Source organism: Hippocampus guttulatus, chromosome 17 (assembly GCF_054856545.1).
Source record: "Hippocampus guttulatus isolate MCC_2025c chromosome 17, RoL_Hgut_1.0, whole genome shotgun sequence".
In the NCBI taxonomy this organism is placed as follows: domain Eukaryota; kingdom Metazoa; phylum Chordata; class Actinopteri; order Syngnathiformes; family Syngnathidae; genus Hippocampus; species Hippocampus guttulatus.
The window spans coordinates 327,851-348,755 of NC_141277.1; the positions used below are offsets into that span (position 1 = coordinate 327,851).

The following is a 20,905-nucleotide window of genomic DNA, read 5'->3' on the forward strand; positions in this document are numbered from 1 at the left end:
CTATACATGGTCGTTTTTTTTCGGCTAAAAACGCCTTACTATACATGGTCGTTTTTTGCGCTAAAAAAGCCATCGAGTGATTTGAGCACAAATGCTGCCGACGTCTACGGGTGCGAGCTGACCTTAGTCTGCGTTGCGTCGACTTAAGTCAAAGGTGCTCGGGTAAATCGGCCCATTTTTAATGACAAGATATTTCAGGAGGCTCTCAAAGATGGAGCGAGGGAGATGGATTCAATCTTTTTGATGTGCTCTCTAGAGCAGCGTGCAAGCTTGCAGCACGACCCGTTCCTCCAAAATGCCACCCCGGGGAAAATGCCCATTTGATCGGGGGAGTGTTTTCCGTGGCAAGGGACATTCGGCCCCCGTCGGCAGTTTGGCCGAGCGACGTGAAATTTGCTCAGCGCAAGCAGCACAAAAATTGCCATTTTGAGGCGGAATGTTTTTGAAAAATGATCGTCAATTGCGATTTATGATCCTCTCTTTCTGTGATAAATTCGTCCGTATTCGACAAAACGCGATCTGATATACGGTTGACCGAAGGTTTTTGCTACGGCGGCTTCGGCAAACGAAGCGCGAACGGATCGTTTCCGAATCGCAGCCTCGGCGCCGGGCTTCAAAGCCGAGTCCCCCCTGAGAGCCCGACGTGCTGGAGGGGCCGAGGGAGGGTTCCGGGCGCACCGCCATCTGGTCTCCCTTCTGGCACTTAAAAGGCCAGCGTCTCCCGAAATCAAGGCTCCGTTGCTGCGGCGGCGCGGCAACGCGTCTCCTCAAAGTGGTTTGCTGCAAGATTTCCTTTTTGCGCCTCCGCTGTTCTATTTTTCATCGTTATTAGTCATCACCCCGTGCTCGCAAAGAAATCTCCGACGTTTGCAACCCCCCGTGACAGCGCGCCACGATAGCTGCGTTTTTGTTGTTGTTGTGTTTTTGCATGTAAATGATCTCCGCTGCGGCTGGTGATGCCGCGCGTCAACCCGAGGTGGTTACCTGCCATCCTGCGGGGGAAAGGCGGCGGCCTCGGGTGGCGTATTTGCACATCAAAACGTCTCGCCGGCCTCCCTCGCCGCCGCCGCTCGTCTCGCTGGCTTCGGTGCGTCTTTGCTCCCGTGTTTACCGTTGTCGCTCCGGCACTTTTCCAAACCGAAGTCCTCACGCAAGTTTGTTTGCAACTTGCCGGATGGAAAATCCGGCGGGAGCCGCCCCGCCCGATTCCCTTCTGCCTTCACAAAAACAAACTGCAATCAAACCCCCGACACCCGATTGCCAAGTTGACAGCCGTTTGAGGTGTCGCAAAAGCAAAAACTTTATACGCCCAAGACAGCGTTTGACATTTCTTTCCGCAAAAACTCGACTTTTTGGTCAGAAACAGGGGTGTCGTTTCTCGTCGCTAAATGCTGCGGGGGCCGAATTAAGACGAGGGGAGCCAGATGTCTGAAGCGGTCTTTGAAAGGGCCAAAACCAAAATGCCGGACTTCCCGTGCCTTTTCGGGTCTCGCTTCTTTTTGTGAGCCCCCCCGTGAGACCCGTGCCGAACAAAATTTGTGTTGCCAAGTTAAACGAGCAGTCGGAAAAAAAAAACAAAAACAGAGCGGGCGATGGTTTGTGATGATGGTGAATGTGACGGATCCAATCCAAAATGTACATTTTGATGCACGACGACCTCGACGAGGCTCTGTCGAAATATACACCGCAAAAATCGACAAAAACAAAGCGGAAGCAAAGCATACAAGTCACTCCTTAAGTGTTGTCGAAATGAATCGAGCGCCATTTGAGGTTCGGTTTCAGCCGCTTCCCGGTTGGCCGTGTTTGAGGTCGGACCAGTTTGTTTGGATGCATTCATGGGAAAGGGAAAAAAAAAAAAGGCCTCAAGGGTGCTCGTGCAAAAGCTGCTTAAAATGCCCGCCGGGCCGCTGCATTATTAATGAGCTTGCAACGTGCTGATGAAGATCATGCAAATGAGCGGCGGTGAAAACCGCATCGAATGAAAGCCGAAGGACCGAGGACGGCGTTTGCTTTTTGCGGGACAACGGCAATGATCTCAACGAGCCGGAAATGGGGGGGCATCAGGCCAAAATGGCCGAGACTCTTTTTGCGCTTTACCCACGACGCATATGCCGACCGCGTCTCAATTTGATCAGTGAAATTGGCTGGCGGGGGGCTGAATTGTCAAATGATTCCAATTCAAACTTCACCTTGCAAAGGCATGTGGGGGGCTGAATTCTGACACCCCCACACACACACACAAAATGTGGGGAGGGGAGATGAATTGTCATCGAAGGCCCACAGGAAACGGCCCCAATCAGCCGAAAACGAGGACTTCAAACTCAGAAGGGCAGACGTCCTGCGTCTTTCCAGGAATCGCTTCAGCAAACGGTTTTGTGGGGCTTCAAAACCAAAATGACACAGGAAGTCTTCCTGTGTCATTACAAGCCTGGCATATTGTTTTTTTTGGGGGGGGGGGGCGGGTGGCAGCACATCGGGACAATTCTTTTTTGTCGGACTCGGTGGGTCAGGTGGGAGAAGGCAGAATTTTATTTTGCTGGGCGGCAAACTGGCAAATCATCCCGATTGTCCGCGAGGACAGATGGCAGCTTGCCGCGACACGACGCGCGCACGGAGGTGGCGACGAAAAGGCCGCGTCGCGCTTCTTTCCTCCTGGCTGAGCCAGCAAATGATTAAAGGTTTGGGACCGAAGCCCCGACTTGAGCGCAATTTCACCTTAAACGAGTTTGATTGCGAAACATCCGAGCGTCGTCAAATCATCTCCAAAATAAGATCGGAGTGCCGCACGGCAGCGTTGAAAACGCTCCATTTCACAGATTCCAAAAAAGGGATTTTACCGTCGTCCGAGGAATTTCTTCATCGATGCGCTCCGCCTCGGAAAAAGCGCGCTGACATTTCAAAAGGTCGCCCGGAACAAACGAGTCGTCGCCTTCGTGCTCCCACGCTTTCATACGGCTCATCAATCAGAGGACGGAGCGCCGCCTGTTGACGCGGAACTCATCGGGGCCCGCGGCGCTCCGGCCGCAGAAAGCGCGCCTGCGCCGGCGAGGGGGAGGAAGAGTCGGGAAAGCGGGTTCGTCGTGGCATCGCGCCCGACGGCCCGGGAGGAAAAAAAACAACAACAAAAAAAAAGACGCTTCCTCCGTCTTTTGGTTTCCCGTTTCTTGACTCCGCCATCAAGCCGCCTTTCAGCAAAAATGGCAACGCTCGCCCGCCGCTTCGTTCTTCCTGCGGCACCCGCACACAGATGGCTGCCAAGAAATAAAACGGAGCAAGCATCAAATTGGATAGTTCTTTCCTCAAACAGAAATTTAAAATTTTTTTTACACGTGTGTGTGCGCGCGCGTGTGTGTAAAACCTCCGGAGCGTTTCAATCAGCCTGCCGTGGCAGTTTTTGGCATGTGGGAGGAGACCGGAGTACCCGCAGAAAAGCGGGAAGAACGTGCCAAGTTGACCCGGAACCGTCGCCTGCGCACGGCGAGGCGGACGTGCTCATTTGGCCGCAATGATTTTTGTCGCTAACATTCCTTTCAAATTGACCTCCATCGATTCCGGAGCCGCTCGTCTGCGCATGCCAGCCGGAGCGGCCCTCCCTCCCTCCCTCCCTCCCTCCCTGAGCCTTTTCCTCCCTCCCTCGCCGGGCTGCGACTTCCGGCTCTCGCCGCCTCGCGCTCGGCCAGCCTCTCCACCGGCGGCGTCGCTGGCGTATCTGAGCGAGCCCACGTCAATTTTGTAGCGCCGCCGCCGCCCACCGTCCGCCGACTCACAACGGCTTGTGGCCGAGGCGCAAAACGAGAGCGAGGGGGAGGAAGTGCGGAGGAGCCCGAGCCGTGCATCTGCGCCCGCTCGGCTGCTGAGGGGAAAAGGCGCTGACTGGAAAGCGCACGTTTGGCGTTCGAGCGACACCTGCGACGGCGGAAAAGCAGAGGCCGGAGGGGTTTGAAAGCCACGAGGTGGGCGGGGGGGGGGGCGCGGGGGACTCCGTCCTCACACTCGGGAAGGCGAGAGAGATGCAGCCCGCCGGCAAGCTCCTCACGCTGGTGCTCCTCATCGTCACGGGCACGGAACTCACGCAAGTAAGATGCCCCCCCACCCCCACCCCCACCCTTTTAAAACGCCATTTTGCATCCCGGCTTCCCGTTAAAAATGTCATCCGGACCTTTAATTGGCCGGGGACGAATCGATAACGCCGATTTCACGCTAATTACGCATGCAAGCGAGCAAGCCGCTCTTCCACTTGAAGGGGAAAAGGAAAAAAAAAAAATCTCATTCTTATTTCCCGCGTTCAAACGACTGCGTTCCCTCCCGGAGGTGCGGCGAGCGTGCTCGGCGAGTCCATGAATGCACGGACACCGTGAGTGGAGACCCAAAAAAAAAAAAAGAAAAGAAAGGGACGGATATCCCGTGATTGGCGCGACCGCTTGCCATCGGGGTTTGCGATATTTTGCAAAGTGATGAGCAGCAATTCCCGCCTCCGAACACACTTTTGGAATCGTCCCAACACATTTGAACGCCCGCTACAGTATATTGAGAGAGAGCCGGCGGAACGGACGGCGTCGCGCTCCGCTCCAATCGGTGGACCCCCCCCCCCCCCCCCATGTTGACAGTCAACAAATCCTCTTTTGTCCTTTTCCAAACGAACCACCTTAACTCGTCATGCACGCACTATACGGGGCGCCGCTAACTTTGGTCACAGATGTCCGTTAGCCAATGAAGCTGCAAGCGTAGGCGCAAAAAGCAGGATTGAAGAGGAGAGGACACGCGATCGTTCCTCGCTCAGAACCCAAGCTCGACGGAGTTTTCATTCTTCTTCTGTCAAATGCGCGGTGCCCCGCCATCTAGTGGTCGACGGCGGAAGCGCGCGCAGAATATATGGAAGGCGGAAGACGATAGTTCAATTCTGACGCGGTGAGACTCGCGCGACGTCGACGTCACCATTCGGCGCTCGGGAGACCATCGTCGCTCGTAAAATGATTTTGTGATTACGGATTACGTGGGTGGGAAATGCCAAGTCGTCGATGATGAAATAGCACCCGATCGGAGAGATAAGCGAGCAAAATTGTTTCCCGACTCGGGTGCGCGGTGGGTGGAACTCACCGGAGAAGGAGCGAGCAGAATTTGTCGGGGTGCCCTTGAGCAAGGCGTCGTGGCCGCCGGTGCCCAAAACTCGGAAGCATCCATCGAGGAGAAGTGGCTCTGAAAAAGGACAGACATAAACTCTTTCAATTTCACGTCAAGCTCGAGGTTGCCTTTTTTTTTTTTTTTTTACAGGGATGTTTGTTTGCAGGGGGGGGGGGGTCTCGTCGTCATGGCGCAACAGTGAGCTCACGGTCGTTACAAAGAAAACATCGCAAGACAGCCAAAGCAGCTCGCATACAAAAAGGGCAGATCGTCTCCTGACTCCATCTGCTGTCAAAGACCGGGGGGGGGGGGGGGTCACTGTCAAATGCTCTTCATGAGCAGAAGGCAAGGAGGCCGTGCTTTTGCCAATCTTTACCAACGAGGACCAAACCTCGATGAAAACGTGCGTCAAGGATATTTCCGAAATGCCATCTGTCGAGGTCGCTTTGTCAAAACGCTGCCGTTGTTTTCAAAAAACACGGATTGCGCGATGGGCGCCTTCAAGACTAAAATGTCTTCAAGGTTTTTTTTCAGAAGACTTGAGCGAGGTTTCTTGACCTGCTCCTTCCTAAAAATCCGTTCAAATTTGGAAGCGTTTTCAGTTTGGGAAAACTCGCACGTCAAATTCCCCTCATGCTTGAAATTTTGGTTCGACGTTTGAAAAACGTTTCGTAAAACATTTCCGTAAGACCAAACTTTGATCGTTACATCCGACGTTGATGAAAATATGTCAGGTCGATCAACGCGGGCAATAAAGTCCTCCGACTCTGCGCGATAAAACTTTGCTCTGAATGGCGGCACCGTTAAATGGAAGCTCGCGGCTAATTCGATGAGCTCGGAAAATATCGACGTCACATCACCTCGACGGATGTTCCGTCTATCCGGGCGATCCGTCGCCGATTTGGATTCCATCGCGGTTTCGCAGGTGCGCCCGCATTTCACTCATGCCGACCCTCTATTCGGGTCGTGGCCGAACAGAGTGTCGGCTGACTGACGGATGATGAAACCGATCGATACGAGGGAGCGCTGCCACACCAACGGGCTTCATCGACAATTTCGGATAGAAGCGGACGCAAAAAAAAAGAAAAGATTTTTCGCGGACTGAGCGTCCGCCGCGGGCGGCCGTCAAGAGCGGGCGCCGCTTTGTCGGCGCGGGGATGCGCGTGCGCCGGCGTGGTCATGGCAACCGCTCCTCACCGTCACGCGCCGCGGGCCGCGATCTTACTTTTTAAAAAAGGGAACTCGGAGCGTGAAAAATGTGTTGACGATTCGCGAGTGCCGAAATAAAGACGCGGGCCGGGCGACCTCGGCCGACGCGACACATCCGAAGGCCAAAGGTCGCAAAGGCGGCGACGTGCGTCAACGCGGCCGGAGTACGCTCGGCCCGCGCTTTACCCGGAAGAGGCGAGACCTCGCGTAGGCCGCGGCTCCGAGTGTGGACAATTGAGCGGCGAGCGGTCCGGGGTGTCAACCGGGACAGGCTCCGGCTGACCCGGACACCAAAACGGACGGATGGACCCGGACGGAGTACCGCATTTAGCGTCCAGATGGCGCCAGAGTTCAAGACGCCGAAAGCTCAACGTTTCGGCACCCGTCGGAGAAGCCGCAGGACAAGAATTCAGAGGCGGAGTGGAGGGTGGAGAATGTGTTGCCGCGGCAACCGGGAGCATCTCCTCGCCTCCTTGTCATCCCGGCGAGGGAGAGGGAGGGGGGGCACGACGGGCGGATCAAAGTGCAATGGCAGATTGTTTTGGGGTTTTTTTTTTTCCAGGGGGGCCGGCTGACATCATTGCGTCTGGAGACAGATGCGCGGTAGCCCCCCCCCCCCCACCCGCGCCCCCTCCTCACCTCCTTGCTCTCATCCACTCGGAGCGCGCAGCCTCCCGATGACGGCACGCGGGAGGGAGGCGGCTTGTGGGCGTGAAGCAAATAGTAAAGAGGCGCATCGGGCGGAGGGGCCAGTGCGCGGGAGAGAGCCGAGCCAGGCGCCGTTTCCTTTTTTCCTCGGCCCCGAGATTCCGCCGGAAGATCAAGATGCGCCAGAAAGGGGGAAGCCGGCCGGTGTCCCGGTGCGAAGCGGCGAGCCGGTCCGGGCCGCGCGATCCCCGTCCGAAGCCCATCTTCCCCGCAGCGCTTAGGATGAGGACGGCGTGAGTCGGGGCGCGCTTTCGGGGGGGAAGAAGATGTCGCTTCCGCTGCTCAAGATCGGCGTGGTGCTGAGCACCATGGCCATGATCACCAACTGGATGTCGCAGACTCTGCCCTCCTTGGTGGGGCTCAACGCCACCAAGCTGACGCTGGCGCAGGGCGGCTACCCGGACCGCAGCACCGGAGTAAGTGCAGATCCGCCCAGAGTTGAATAAGCCGAAGGGCGCTCGGCGCTCGGCGCTCGTGCGCGTCGGGGCCGCGTTGGCTTTGGGGTCTTGCGCCACAAAAAAAGGGGGGGGGGGCCGTTCTTGCAGTTGGTCCAACTCTTTGTCTTTCCTAAAACCACCACGTGAGGTTTTTCCAAAGGCTGGCGGTGCAGCAGAACGGCGCGGCTTCCACCCCCCCCCCCCCCACTTTGTTCGCACATTCCTCCCACTGGTGCACGCGGGATTTGCCGGATGACGAATGGCTTTTTTTCCACTTGCTCAGCTCGGTCAGACGCTCGGGGAAACGCTCTCCCGCAAACGAATGATCGCAAGGCGCTCCGAAAACGACCGCTTTGGTTGACCGCAGATGCATTTGTTGCGCGGCTCGATCGGGCATCGGGGCCTCCTTCCGTTTTCCGCGCAACGGCGAAGCGTGCCGACAGCTTCCACCCGCCGTGACTCGCGACCGCCGCGTCGCGGCGGGTCCACCGCGATTCATCGGCTCCGATAACGCCTCTTTGTTGATCGATCTGCGCCGGCGACAGATCTCCTTCCGCCGCGCGGCTCCGCGCGCGCTTTTGCTCAGCCGCCGCTTCCGCCCGCTCTTCAGGTGCTGCCGGCCAACCCGGAGGAGTCGTGGCAGGTGTACAGCTCGGGCCAGGACGGCGAGGGGAGGTGCGTCTGCACCGTGGTGGCGCCCCAGCAATCCGTGTGCTCCAGGGACGCCCGCGCCAAGCAACTGAGGCAGCTGCTGGAGAAGGTAGCCCCCGTCGTCCAGTCCGCTCGCGCCGGAAGAAAAAAGAGACAGCGAGGCGCGTGACGCGGCTTTGCCGGCAGGTCCAGAACATGACCCGGTCCATCCAGGTGCTGGACCAGAGAACCCAGAGGGAGCTCCAATACGTGGAGAAGATGGAGGTGCAGCTGCGCGGCCTGCAGAGCAAGTTCCGGCAGGTGGAGGAGAACCACATGCAGAACGTCGCCAAGCAATACAAGGTGAGCGCATCCCGTCCGTTCGGTCCCATCCCGCCGTGCCGATGCCACGCGTGCACAAAAGACAACCGCGCGCTTTTCCGAGAAAACGCAACGGTGCATTTCCCATGACTTCATGACCTTCGGTGCATTAAAACAGTGTTCACCCCCCCCCCCCCCCAAAAAAAACAATTTCTGAGCGCCGACCACCTTTTTGAGCGTCATCAAAAGCTTTGTTGCGTTCTACTGCACACTCCGAACCAACAGGGGGCGGCACATTTTGAAAGAATCCTGACTCGGTCAAATTTGGACCGGAGCAAACCGAGCTCCAAGCGCGAGCTTCGCTTCCCGTTTCAATTTCTTGCGGCGGCGCAGTCCTGGCGCCCTCCGCCGGTCGCGACATCCCTAACGTCGATTGCGCTCGAAAGGCTTTCAAACACGACGACCGCGTTCATTTGCTAGCGATGCTTTCCTGACAAAAGATTGAAAACAATGCCACTGCGTTAGTTTCTTATCACACGCGCGGTGGTGAGGCATTTATTTTCCTTTCCCACCAAAAACAAGAAACAGCCACTTTGCTACTATTTGCCTTAAGTGACACATATGTCGTGCCCCCCCCCCCAAAAAGAGGAAGATTGGCATTCTCAGCTCCTTCCATCTTCCATCCACTGCGCGACGCCTGACGTTTAACGCCACAACCGCAACGCCCTTCCCATCCGATGCATGCCGCTGCTGTTTTTTCTGTGCAAAAAAAAAAAAGTTTGAAATCTTGCGCCTTTTGTTTGTTTGTGTGTCTGCTAGCGAGGTTAGCAAGCCGCTATCAACAGCCTGTCGTTTTCTTGCTTGCAGGGCTAACTTTAAGACATGTAAAGAGAGAGAGAGACAGAAACAGAGAAAGAGAAAGAGAGAAACAGAAAGAGCCGCAGGGAAGAAGAGGCAGGTCAAAATCCAGATTTTTCCACCCTTCTCCCTTGCCCCCAAGTGAGAGCTTTTTTTGGGGGGGGGGCAGCAGTTTATTTGGCAAGCGTTGAGAGCCAGACCGCCCCCTGCCCACACCACTGATTTCTTCCTGCATGTTACTTCTTGCTGCCCCCCTCTGCCCCCCGCCCCTCTACTTTGACTCCCAAATGTCATTCATCTTCTCTCGTTGTTGTTCTTTCATTCTATTTGCTTTGGAGCTTTTGTCGATGCATATTTGGTTACTCGAAAAATCTAACAAAAAAAATTATTATTATTATTACTATTATTATTATTTTGAAAAAAAACTAGACAGAAAATTCCAGTTGTGTGTGACATGTAAAAAAAAAAAAAGAAGCATGTAATCCTTACTACGATGTTGCATTTTCAAAAGACGATGACCAATAAAGAGCTTTGCCACTTGTTGCTGGTGTACCGAAGACTGGCTTCTTTATTCTTTTTAAAATTTGTATATTTTTTTTTACAAGCGGCTGGTCACCGCCGGGATGGAGAGTCGAGAGCAAAAGAAAGAAAAAAAAAAACAGTCCGGGTTTGTGCGCGTGCGTGCGCACACACACACACACACACACACACAGGTACACTTTGAACACACAGCGGGTGTTGGTGGCAGGTTAGTGTCAGCGTAGCTAGGAAAAGACAGGTTTTTTTGGGAGGGGGGGGGCAGGGTTTGCTTCGGAGGAGCGCCTGACACTCAACCGAGCTTATTCTAATCCTTTCAGGCCATAAAGGCGAAAATGGAGGAGCTTAGGCCGTTGATACCCGTGTTGGTGGAGTACAAGGCCGATGCCAAATTGGTATTGCGGTTTAAGGAGGAGGTCCGGAATCTGACGTCCGTGCTAAGCGGGCTGCAAGAGGAGACGGGGGCCTATGACTACGAGGAGCTCCACGGCCGAGTGTCAAATCTCGAGGAGAGGCTGCGAGCGTGCATGCAAAAATTGGGTAGGCCACAGACGCACGTGCACACACCTGCACCCGGACGGGACGCTCGGGCACATAAAAACACCGCCGGCGCAAGCACGGCGGCGAGCCGAGGCTTCAAAACGAGCGCGAGGGCAGACGTGGCCACTTTTGGTCAGTCGAGTCGGGCTGCCACTGCAAATTTGAGGATCGATTCATCGGTAGGTTTGTTTGGGGGGGGGGGGGAGGGGGGCGGGGTTCCCCCCCCAAATGAACCCATGAATGTGATTTCCAAAACATTTCAAGTTCCATTGCTTCACTCCAAAACAGGACGTGATTTCAAAGACGCAGTGCAGAAAATGCACAGATCAAATCTTCCTGGCTTGGGCTGGAACAATTTGGGTTGCTTTTTTTTTTTTCCACGGATTTTCAAAGTAAACGCAGATGTTTGCCAATGCGTGATTTGGAAGAAACACAAGGATCGCGCTGCTCTCGGAAATTGGTGGACGTTTACTCTTGAGAGGCGGAAATTTGGAGGATTTCATTTGGCCAAAGGATCGATCAAAATACTTGAGTTGAGTTTTTGACAAATTTATCGTCGCGCCCTTCGAATTCAGTACTTTGTTTTGTTGTTGCAGATAAAATACACTAAAAAAAAAAAAAAAAAAAATTACGTTACCTTTGGGGGGGGGCAATATACGTTTCGTAAAACCAAACGATGCCCCCCCCCCCAGAAAAAAACATGCAAGCCTTTTTTTTCTTTTTCAACTGGGGCTTTTTTCGGCTCTGCCGCCAAAATGAACGACTCATACAGAAAGAAGGCAAGTTGGGGTCGGATTCGGTTTCCAAAAGGGATGCCGACGTTTTTCCTGTTCCCGATTTCAATCGTCACCACGCCGGCGCGGCGCGGCGTCATTGCGGCGATGTCCTGTAACGCCCGCACGTCATCCCGTGACTTGGGGCTCAAACGGACGATCGGCCGAGGAAATCGTCAGAGTCGCCGAGGGAAGCTTTTTGCTTTGCGCCTTCACACCTCCGTCGCAAGTCTCGGCGCTAACGGATGCGCGCCCACGCTCCATCCGGTAAGACGCCGCAAATGGCGGCTAGATTCTGTCCCCGTGCTCCTATCGTTGTTTTGTTTGTTTTTTTTTCCGACGCTCGACGGCGCGAGAGGCGCTTTTGACGAATGCTTTCGGCCGGACAATCCGAGCGCATTGAGACGGATGTCGCCGAGCTCATTTCTGCCGTTTCCTCTGCCGCATCTGACCCGCTTCGGTCGCTTTAATCTACAAGCATCCGCGCTCGGCTTTGCCGGCGGGGGGAGGGGGAGGAGCGCGTGCGTTTGCTTTGCTCCCTGGTGTTTGACAGTAGCGCGGGCTTAAGCGCGCCTCGCTCGCTTCCCATCGGTGCGACATTCTGGGCCCGAGCGAGCAGATTCGAGGCTGGAGACGAGATGAAAGACGAGGTCGCCCGGCAAGGGACGGCGCAACGGAGGCCCGCCGGCGCTTTGGTCTCGGCGCAAAAGGCGCGGCTGAGATTTCACCGGTGAAGGTCAATAAGCTGCGTTGGCGTCAGCGGAAGAGAAAAGGAAAGGAGAGAGGAAAGAGTCCAATGAAAGGCGCGAGCCGCGACGGCCCCCGCCCGCCGTCGCGGCCTTGGAATTTGTAGTTGATTTCCAAAGGAACTTTGCGGGGCTTCAGTTTGTTCACGGCCGGTGAGCAAACGTCCTCGCTAAACTCGCAAACTCAATCGGCGCCAATTAAAAGCGCAGCAATTACACCGAGCGGCTCCTGTTGCGTGAGCGCACTCACGACAATCATCACGAAGGCGGAGGGAGAGGCCAGATGGACACCGGCTCCCTTCATCCTTCTGCCAAACTCATTTGGATGTCAAACAAATGAAATCTTGCCCCCCCCCCCCCCCCCCCCCCCGCCTTCTCACCTCTGGTCCTTTGCAGCATGCGGCAAGCTGACGGGCATCGGCGAGCCCGTCACCGTCAAGACGTCGGGGTCCAGGTTCGGCTCGTGGATGACGGACCCCCTGGCGCCCGAAGGAGACACGCGGGTAGGAACTTTTAGCTCTGCAAGGGTCCAAAAGGCAAAAAAAGCCAACCCTTTTCACATTTCTGGGGGTGGAAAATATCCCCATTCGTGATGATCTCGCTTCCGAGAGAAATCTGCAATTACAATCGCAACCATGTTATGAGTCGGCGCTAACGGCGGATCGATGGACCGGACGAACCTTTTACCAAATCTATGATCGACAAATCGTTTGAAATCATTGCGGCGTTCAATTTTAGCATTTGACGCCGAAGGCTTTCTTCGGCCGACGCGAGCGACCATCGACGGGCGGCGTGGAAGTCACGCGGGCTAAAAAAAAAAAATAATAATCAAACAGATCTTACCCGTCGACCGGCGGATGATCCTATCCGCCTTTGTCGCGGACTCCATCTCCGAGGTTAGGACAACGGCCGAACTGCGAGGACCTAAAACTACAGCGGTGTCGACGAACTCGTTCAAAGATGTCCGGCGCCGAGAAAACGTCAAGCCGTTTGATATTTCCGATCGTCGGCGCGGGATGCTTCGCGAGCGCATCATTTTGTGGTTTTGTCTCTCGTCGAACGGTCCGGATCGCGCCGGCTTGCGAGCGCGGCGAAAGAAATGAAAATCCCCGAAACGCGGGCGAGCGGCCCCCCCTGACCCCTTTGCGTCCGCCCGGGCTGTGACTCGCAGGTCTGGTACATGGACGGCTATCACAACAACCGCTTCGTGCGGGAGTACAAGTCCATGCGGGACTTCGTGAGCGCGGACAACTTCACCTCGCATCGACTCCCCCACCCGTGGTCGGGAACGGGCCAGGTGGTCTACAACGGCTCCATCTACTTCAACAAGTTCCAGAGCCACGTGATCATCAAGTTTGACCTGCGCACCTCGGCCATCGGCAAGTCCCGGCAGCTGGACCACGCCGGCTTCAACAACGCCTACCACTACGCCTGGGGGGGCCACTCCGACATCGACCTGATGGCGGACGAGGGGGGCCTGTGGGCCGTCTACGCCACCAACCAGAACGCCGGCAACATCGTGGTCAGCAAGCTGAACCCCAACACGCTGCAGATCATCAAGAGCTGGAGCACCAACCACCCCAAGAGGAGCGCCGGCGAGTCCTTCATGATCTGCGGCACTCTCTACGTCACCAACGGCTACTCGGGAGGCACCAAGGTCTACTACGCCTATTCCACCAACTCCTCCACCTACGAGTACATGGACATCGCCTTCCAGAACAAGTACTCGCACATCTCCATGCTGGACTACAACCCGCGGGACCGCGCCCTCTACGCTTGGAACAACGGCCACCAGGTGCTTTATAACGTCACGCTCTTCCACGTCATCCGCTCGGAAGAACTGTAACGACATATACGCGTGTGTAAAAGACTGAATGTACACTTTGGTGGGAGGGGAGAACGGAAAATATCTGATTGTTGGAGTTTTAAAAAACTAAATGGAGAATTTTGTATGTTTAAAAAAAAAACATCATACTGTGACTATATTAGTTAGGCGCTAGTTCAGGGGTGGGCAAACTTTTTGGCTCGGGGGCCGCATTGACTTTTAAAATTGGACAGAAGGGCCAGGTCAGCACCAGCTATGGTACGTTAAAAAAAAACTGCATTTGTTGACAGTCCATATCAAACATCAACAGAACAAAAGCATGAACGTACGGTATTAATATACTTTTTTTAAATGAAAAAAGTGTTGTTGATGACCTATTTTAGCCTGTGCATCGCTGCAGATGGGTTGTGATCAGACCAGTAGAAGTAGAGCGATACAGAGGTACTAGGTGGTCGAAAAGATTGCCCCGCCCCCCCCCCCCGTGTTCTGCAACTTCAAGTCAATGCGCCACCTGGCGGTGAAATGCCTGTCATTAAAAGTCCAATTGAAATAAATGCAATCATTCACATGGAACCTTAATTGTGGACCGACCTTCGGCGGGCCGGATTAAAAAGACCAACGGGCCGGATTCGGCCCGCGGGCCGTAGTTTGCCCACCGCTGCGCTAGTTGATCCTTTTTGTGAGACGATTCGTTTGGAATGAAACCCGTTTGATTGTTTGCCGCGTAGAAAATGATTGTAAACGTAGACGACATCTCTCTATATGGCTATCAGATACAAAACAATGTAAGCGATGCCCAAAAAAAAAAAGAGGAAAAACCCCCCCAGCCCTTTTTTTTTTTTTTATCTCGTCGTCATCAATCTCACACTCCTTCCAACGGCCGTGATTAGTCTGCAATAATTCAAAGACTTTGAATTGCGGAGGGGCGAACGCAACAAAAGGTTGATTTCCAATGAACGGCCTCCTCCAAGGACCCGCCGGGACATTGTGTGGCATCATTTCCATCGACGGCGGCAGCACATCAAGTCCGTGGAGGACGGCGCCAAGAACGAGCCAAGGCCGCGACCGTTGCACACGGCCGTGTCGGTGACGCCGACACTTGGAGGGGAAAAAAAACAAGAGATGGCTTTCTTTGCATGAAGCTTTTCTACTGCTCCTGAATGTCTTTTGCTGTATTGGTAGCCCACGATGTCAAAAAAAAAACAACAACAACAAGGGGAATTTTGATATATTTAGCTGTTTCTTTGTAATTATTTAGAAACTTTGTTTGGTTTCTCACTTCTGTACCACCGTAACTTTGGGCGGCAAGGCTTCCTGTTCATTTTCGAAGAACGCACCCAAAAACAAAACACAAAAAAAAAGAGCAAAATAATGTCTCCAAGGTTGTCATCCACAATTCACCCCCGTGGTGGAAAGTTGTTTCTTTACGATCCACGTCACGTAGCCGCTTGTGAAGGACGCTGCTGCTTTCAATGTAATCCCCCTCCACAAAAAAAAAACAAGAAAAAAAAACAAAAAACATCTTTCTTTCTTCTCCATCTGTACTGGATGTGTTGTACCCGAGATGAGATATTTCGTGCGTCGTGTCAGTTAAAAAAAAAAAAAAAAGAGAATTACAGTGTTTCAAGTGTAAAAACAAACAAAATAAATACTGTTCCAAAGGGTTTGCTTGTGAAGACGATTGAAATAAGCTCCGCCCCCACGTGCTCATCCTGCCATCCAAGCTCCTCCTCCGTTGCCGCAAAGGTGCCCTTTTTGTCGCCGCCGTGGCCTCGCTTGGCCCTCGGTGAGGCGGGCTCCCCGCCTGCGTCTTTGCCGTCCATGCTTCAGCCTGTCAATCCCTTGCCGCCCCCCCCCCTGCTAAACAAGCCCATCCCGTCGCCCCCCCGGCCCCGTCCTGTGATGTCTCGATCGATGAATAAATGATTGTTTCTATTTTCAACCCTCGGCCAACACGAGCCGCTTCGCTGCCGCGGAACGCGCTCCAGATGATTGTGGGGGGGGGGGGGGGGGTGTCGGCGGGGCCAGCTCAGCGACCAAACGAGCCGTCAGTCACTTGCTGAATACATTAGCGCTGGATTGCATCTTTTCAGCTGCGATGGACGGTCGCGTTTCATTTCATCACGTCCGACTCGACGGCCACAAAGGCTGGTTTCTGGGAGGCTAATTAGCCGGCGCGAGCGGGTGCGCCGCCGCCGCAACGCCGGCCGGCTAAAACACGGCGGCGAAAGCTTTGACCTCGCTCGGGCCCGGCGAACAGGCGGCTCAATTTCCCCGAGGACAAAAGCACTTCTCGGTCATAGAAAGCTACCAAGGCAACAACGATGCCCGCTCGGATGTCGCGTCGTGCTACAAAATGGACGCCGAGGGGTGTCACTGCGTACATCGGGGGCACCTCCGAAGCCGGTCGCTTTAGTAAATTGCGCTACAAGCCCGTCAGGATTTATTTGTAGAGTTTGAGTTCTCGCAACGGCTTCAGAAGGAAAGCGAACGATATGTTGACGTTGTTGTTATTCTTTTTTTGTCAACGGAGGGAACACAAATATCTGACAGCTTCCAGCTGGTTCATGGCAAACATTTTCCACCCGGCTCCATCACGCGACACGTTCTCATTGTTGCTGTCGGCGGGGGTTTTGCGGAGCCTAAAATGATGACGGGCCCCCTCCGCAGCGCCAAATAACAGCTGATTATCCATCGACGCGGGCCTTCCAAAAATGAACGAAAAAAACGTTTGGTTTCAACGATGCGCCGTAAAGCGTCCCAAAAAGATTCCGAGGAGGCCTGTGCCCAAGTTTGTGCCACCTCGTCAACGATACAAACACCCGCCGCCCTCTGCCGACATGCTAATTAGCGTTCCCAGTTTTTGTCCGCTTTAAATGCCGACGTGTGCGTGATTAAACAGCAGCAAGATTAGGCGTGGCGGAAGCGACGGGATGCGGTGACTAAACGGGGCACTTGGACACACCTCGTCAATCCGGCCTAGTCTTGTAGAAATCCCCAAGGGGGGTCCTTTTAAAGGCTTGCGGGTCACCTCATTAGCTTCCGGAGAATTATGCGGCGCAATTAAGGAAGGAGGGATTGCGCCACCCGTCACTGCCGCGACATGCTGCGGGAACATGTGGCGCAGGGGTGGTGGGGGGGGGGGGGGGCAAGGAGGGGAAGGTGAGGCGGTCGGAGCCGAGCGCGCCAGATGGCGCTCATTGATTATTCATCACGCGTGATGGATGTCACCGTCAGAGCCGCGCGGCGCTCTCCGTCTCGGTGCAGCCGAGGGTCGTGCGCGGGGGCTCAAATCGCTGATTCGCAATCGCGTGCGCCAAGGGATCAGAGGGATTTCCAGCCGGAATGCTACATTGCGGCGGGATTAACCGACGGCCCCTCGCCAATCGCTATGCGGGCTTTGGCGGACCCGTTCCGCCGGTCGGGGTGGGCGGGGCCGGCGCAATGGTGTCAAGTGCGCATCCAAAAGGCCTCGTTGAGCCGCCACGGGTGAGCCGGCGTTCCGGCGCGGAAAACAATTTTTGGGGGGGTGGGGTGGGGGGGGGGGGGGGGCTCTGTAAAATGAAATCCGAAAGGGGAAACACAAATGTTGGGCTTCATCCGTTTTCCGCCCTCCTTTCTCTCGCCGCAATCACCGATCAATCCGCTCACGCATTCGGCGAGTCATGAATTATAAATGCCTTTATTTATTCCCCCTCACACTCCGAGCTACGGAGGCGGAGGGGAGACGTTTCATCACGCTCCGAACGCGCTCGGCCGGCGGGGAGAATATTCCGTCTCCATATGACGTTTCCGGACCGATGACAAAGCGGATCTCATTCCTTGTCACTTGTCGGAGGACGGCTGCAAGAGGACGCCACGCTTTATTGGAAGCCCTTTTCATCATCTCTTCATGGTCCCCCGAGGCCTCGCGCCGGGCGGAATGTTTGCCGCGGCGCGCGCGGACGCGAGCGGCTGCGCGCCGCGCGTGCGTTTGTCGCAGAGCGGCGGTCTCGTGGACGCCGACAAAACAGCGCCCCCTGCCTTTGATACCTTGCCGTTGAATTCGGCGGGTGAGGGATCGGGCCCGGGACGGTCCGAGCGTGGCGATTGAGAGCGAGGAAATTTCGCAGCCGCGGCCGGCAGCCGAGCATTCCTCCTCCTCCTGCTCGCCGGTGAATATTTCATGAGCGGCGCAACGGCAGATGTTTCTCGTAAAAGCGCATCAATATTTACTTTCGGTCGCCGCACTTCATGTTTTAGTACTCGGGTGACAGCAGGGAGATTGGCGGCCTGACTGCGGCGACGCTGCTTTTGTCTTTTTCGAAAAGGGCTAAAGATGCGTCAGGAACCGCAATCGAATCGAATAACTTGGTTGGTTGTTTTTTTTACACCGATACATTACTTGCTGCCTATTTAGTAAACAATTCAGGGGGGAAAAGCAAAATATCAAAGCAGTAGGCCTGATCAAACATTGCTAGTCGCGTTAGCATTTCGGTTAGCGACTTCCTCACTTATTTATTTTCTATGATAAAAATATTTTTAACAGGTGCTGCAAAATAACAATAACAACAAAAAAAAGAATCTAAAAAAACCTGAGCAGCTGCTCTCCCCTCAAAACAAACAAAAAATGGTGCATTGAAAATGGTGGCCTGTGAGATGATTTCAAATGGCACAAAGAACGAGGCGTCGACGTTTTCTGCATGCTATCACATATGCTCTGATCGCCACACTTGTTGTTTTGGATTAGCGCAGAATTTGGTGGAGGGACTGCGGGGGGTGGGGGGGGGGTCTGAAACCAAACCTAATCTGGATTAGTTTTGCCGCTTCTTCCTGGAGAGCGCAAAAAAAAAGAGGGAGCGAGACTAAAAAGCCTCGTGGCAGCAATATTCTTTCCCCTCGCCAGATGACTAATGGAAATGGCGGTGAGGGTCTCCTCCCCGAAGAGCCTCAATTAGTGATCACTTAAGGGGCTGCGGTCCATTACAAAGATGTTGGATCTTGGAGGACGCGGCGACATGCTCCCTCTGGGCTCGCGGATTAGCTCCACTCGCCATTTTTGTGTCGACGGAATCCAAAATCAAGACTGTCTCGGAGCTGTTCACGCTTAGCCCGTTCATCTACTTTTAGTCTTGTTGCGAAACTGGCTGTCATGCATTTTTATCTCTTTCTGTCTGACCCTCTGTCAGTCTATCAAGCGATACATCCATCCATGTAGCTATGTAGCCACCTAGCTAGCAATGGCCTGTGGCTAAATGTAGCTGTCCATCCTATCTAGCTTGCTAGCTATCGATCTTTATCTTTATCTGGCATCATCTATTTTTATCTACCTGGCTAGCTCGAAATCTAGTTTGCTAGCTACATAGCTAGCGCTATCCATCTAGCTACGGTATGGGATTTTGCTTGAAAACGTAGCTATGTAGCGACCTAGCTAGCAATGGCCTGTGGCTAAATGTAGTCATCCATCCTATCTAGCTTGCTAGCTATCGATCTTTATCTTTATCTGGCATCATCTATTTTTATCTACCTGGCTAGCTCGAAATCTAGTTTGCTAGCTACATAGCTAGCACTATCTATCTAGCTACGGTATGGGATTTTGCTTGAAAACGGCTCAGGATCCTCGGTTAACCCATCTGCTGATGCCACGCCGTGTCAAAACAAAACGCTTGCATCGTTTATGATGATGATGTCTTTTATAAGGACATTTTCTTCAACGCCACGCATCCGAATTGAATGCGTTTCACCGGACAAGTTGAGCCATTTCAGAAGAGACGAGGCATGATCCCCGTGACAAACAAGAAAATGCCAACGTGCAGGCGTGGGAAGGGAAATATTGAGCGGCGATCGGTTTGATTGCCTTTGACAAGAAAAAGCAGCCCCACGTGGACCGCCGCTGAGCAGCGGGGTCGATTCGCAGTAGCCTTAATCGCCGCTAACAGGCGCATCAAACATGCCGCGTAAAACACCGTTCGGGCTGCTCACATGTCGGTTGCCGGCCAACTTTTGATCCAAGATTTTTGGGCTCATTTCCGACTAAGTCAGCGCAACCGGCGCACGTGCGCCAGGACTTTTTTTTTTCTTCCCTCAATCCTTCCTGAGCAACAGACTCGATTGAATCACTGACATCGGAAAATTCGTCTTTTCGCGTGTGCGTTCGCGTGCCCCTCACGCGAGCTGGAATAAGACGGCGCTCCCGGCTGCCACTAATTGGCAGCGAGGCCGACAGCCATCCAGCCAGACTCTTAATGACACGCCTCGCAACCCCCGACCGGCGGAGGCGCGGGTAAAAATACATTTTTCGTGGTCTTTTTCGCTCCTTGCACACAGCGGGGAGGCTATGGCACATTTTATCCCGGAGGAGAGAAACAGTTCATGTTGCATCCTCATATGGAAACACTGGTTTGATAAAACGGCGACGCCAGAGTCGAGCGGCTTTCAAACGTGTCCACTTCACTAAGGTGCGAAAGAGGAAACGCCCGCTGAATCTCGCATCGCCGATGGACTGTCACAAAATGGGGACTGCAACGATGCCAACATGAGGGATAGAAAAATGACTCGGAAAGCTCCGTGTCGTGTCCGTGCGGAGCTGCCAATCTTTTTTTTTTTTTTTTTGTCTTTCTCCGACCGAGCGCCAGCTGGCCGACGAGTGACTCAGCGGGCTCGCCGTCATCAAGCGCCACCTTTTTGTGGCCGGCCCCCTCTGTTTGGATGCTAAAGTCCCGTAGCGTGGAGATCACGCGGCAAAAAGTCAAGCGTAATCACGCGGATCGCTCCAAATGAACCCAGAGCATGTCGCTAGCCTTGTTAGCTTTGCAGGCTAAGCTCGTTTTTCAGCCAAGACGTAACAAGGAAAGAATGCGCCGTATGTCTAAGGAAAAGGATTGCGAGCGATTAAAGATCCTGAGGCTTGACACTGGCATGGACAGAAGATCAAAGAGTTGCGCATGAAGAATTCTTCACGCGGCGATTTAGTGTCATGGGATCAGCGGTCGGGAATCGCCGCTCTCGTCAACCGGCGTTATTCGAAACGACGCTGTCCAGGATTTTCCCACACCTTCGTCACAAATGAAAGGTCCTGGTGGGATTTGTAAAAAGGTCGGTGTCCTTCATCAAAGCGAAGCGAAGACGATCCCTCGCGGTGACTTCCAGCCGCTCAGGCTCGCGTTCGCAAAAGGTCACGCGCTCAGCCCCGCCGGGAACGTCACCTCGTTGGAAAAGTCC

General features: G+C 54.1%; 1 protein-coding gene and 1 long non-coding RNA gene across 5 annotated transcripts; one reads left to right on the forward strand and one right to left on the reverse strand.

Moving 5' to 3' along the window:
• Positions 1-86: 86 nt before the first annotated feature.
• On the reverse strand, positions 87-7,201 carry LOC147191303 (uncharacterized). Of its 2 annotated transcripts, XR_015103480.1 has the most exons (4): positions 6,970-7,201; positions 5,098-5,196; positions 2,838-3,251; positions 87-1,213 (listed from the first exon to the last, which is right to left on the reverse strand). It is a non-coding gene; the product is annotated as an uncharacterized LOC147191303 (long non-coding RNA). The 2 variants fall into 2 exon arrangements; XR_015103479.1 differs by having other exon boundaries at positions 87-3,251.
• Positions 3,621-15,369, forward strand: olfm1b (olfactomedin 1b). 3 transcript variants are annotated; one of them, XM_086134761.1, is made up of 6 exons: positions 3,621-4,076; positions 8,086-8,235; positions 8,313-8,468; positions 10,142-10,361; positions 12,277-12,383; positions 13,052-15,369. In XM_086134761.1, exons 1-6 carry the CDS (start codon positions 4,011-4,013, stop codon positions 13,724-13,726), a joined length of 1,374 nt encoding a protein of 457 aa, XP_085990887.1. In that variant the 5' UTR covers positions 3,621-4,010; the 3' UTR covers positions 13,727-15,369. The 3 variants fall into 3 exon arrangements, with proteins under 3 accessions (XP_085990887.1, XP_085990885.1, XP_085990886.1); XM_086134759.1 differs by lacking the exon at positions 3,621-4,076 and adding an exon at positions 7,305-7,454; XM_086134760.1 differs by lacking the exon at positions 3,621-4,076 and adding an exon at positions 7,305-7,454 and having other exon boundaries at positions 8,340-8,468.
• The last annotated feature ends 5,536 nt before the right edge of the window (positions 15,370-20,905 follow it).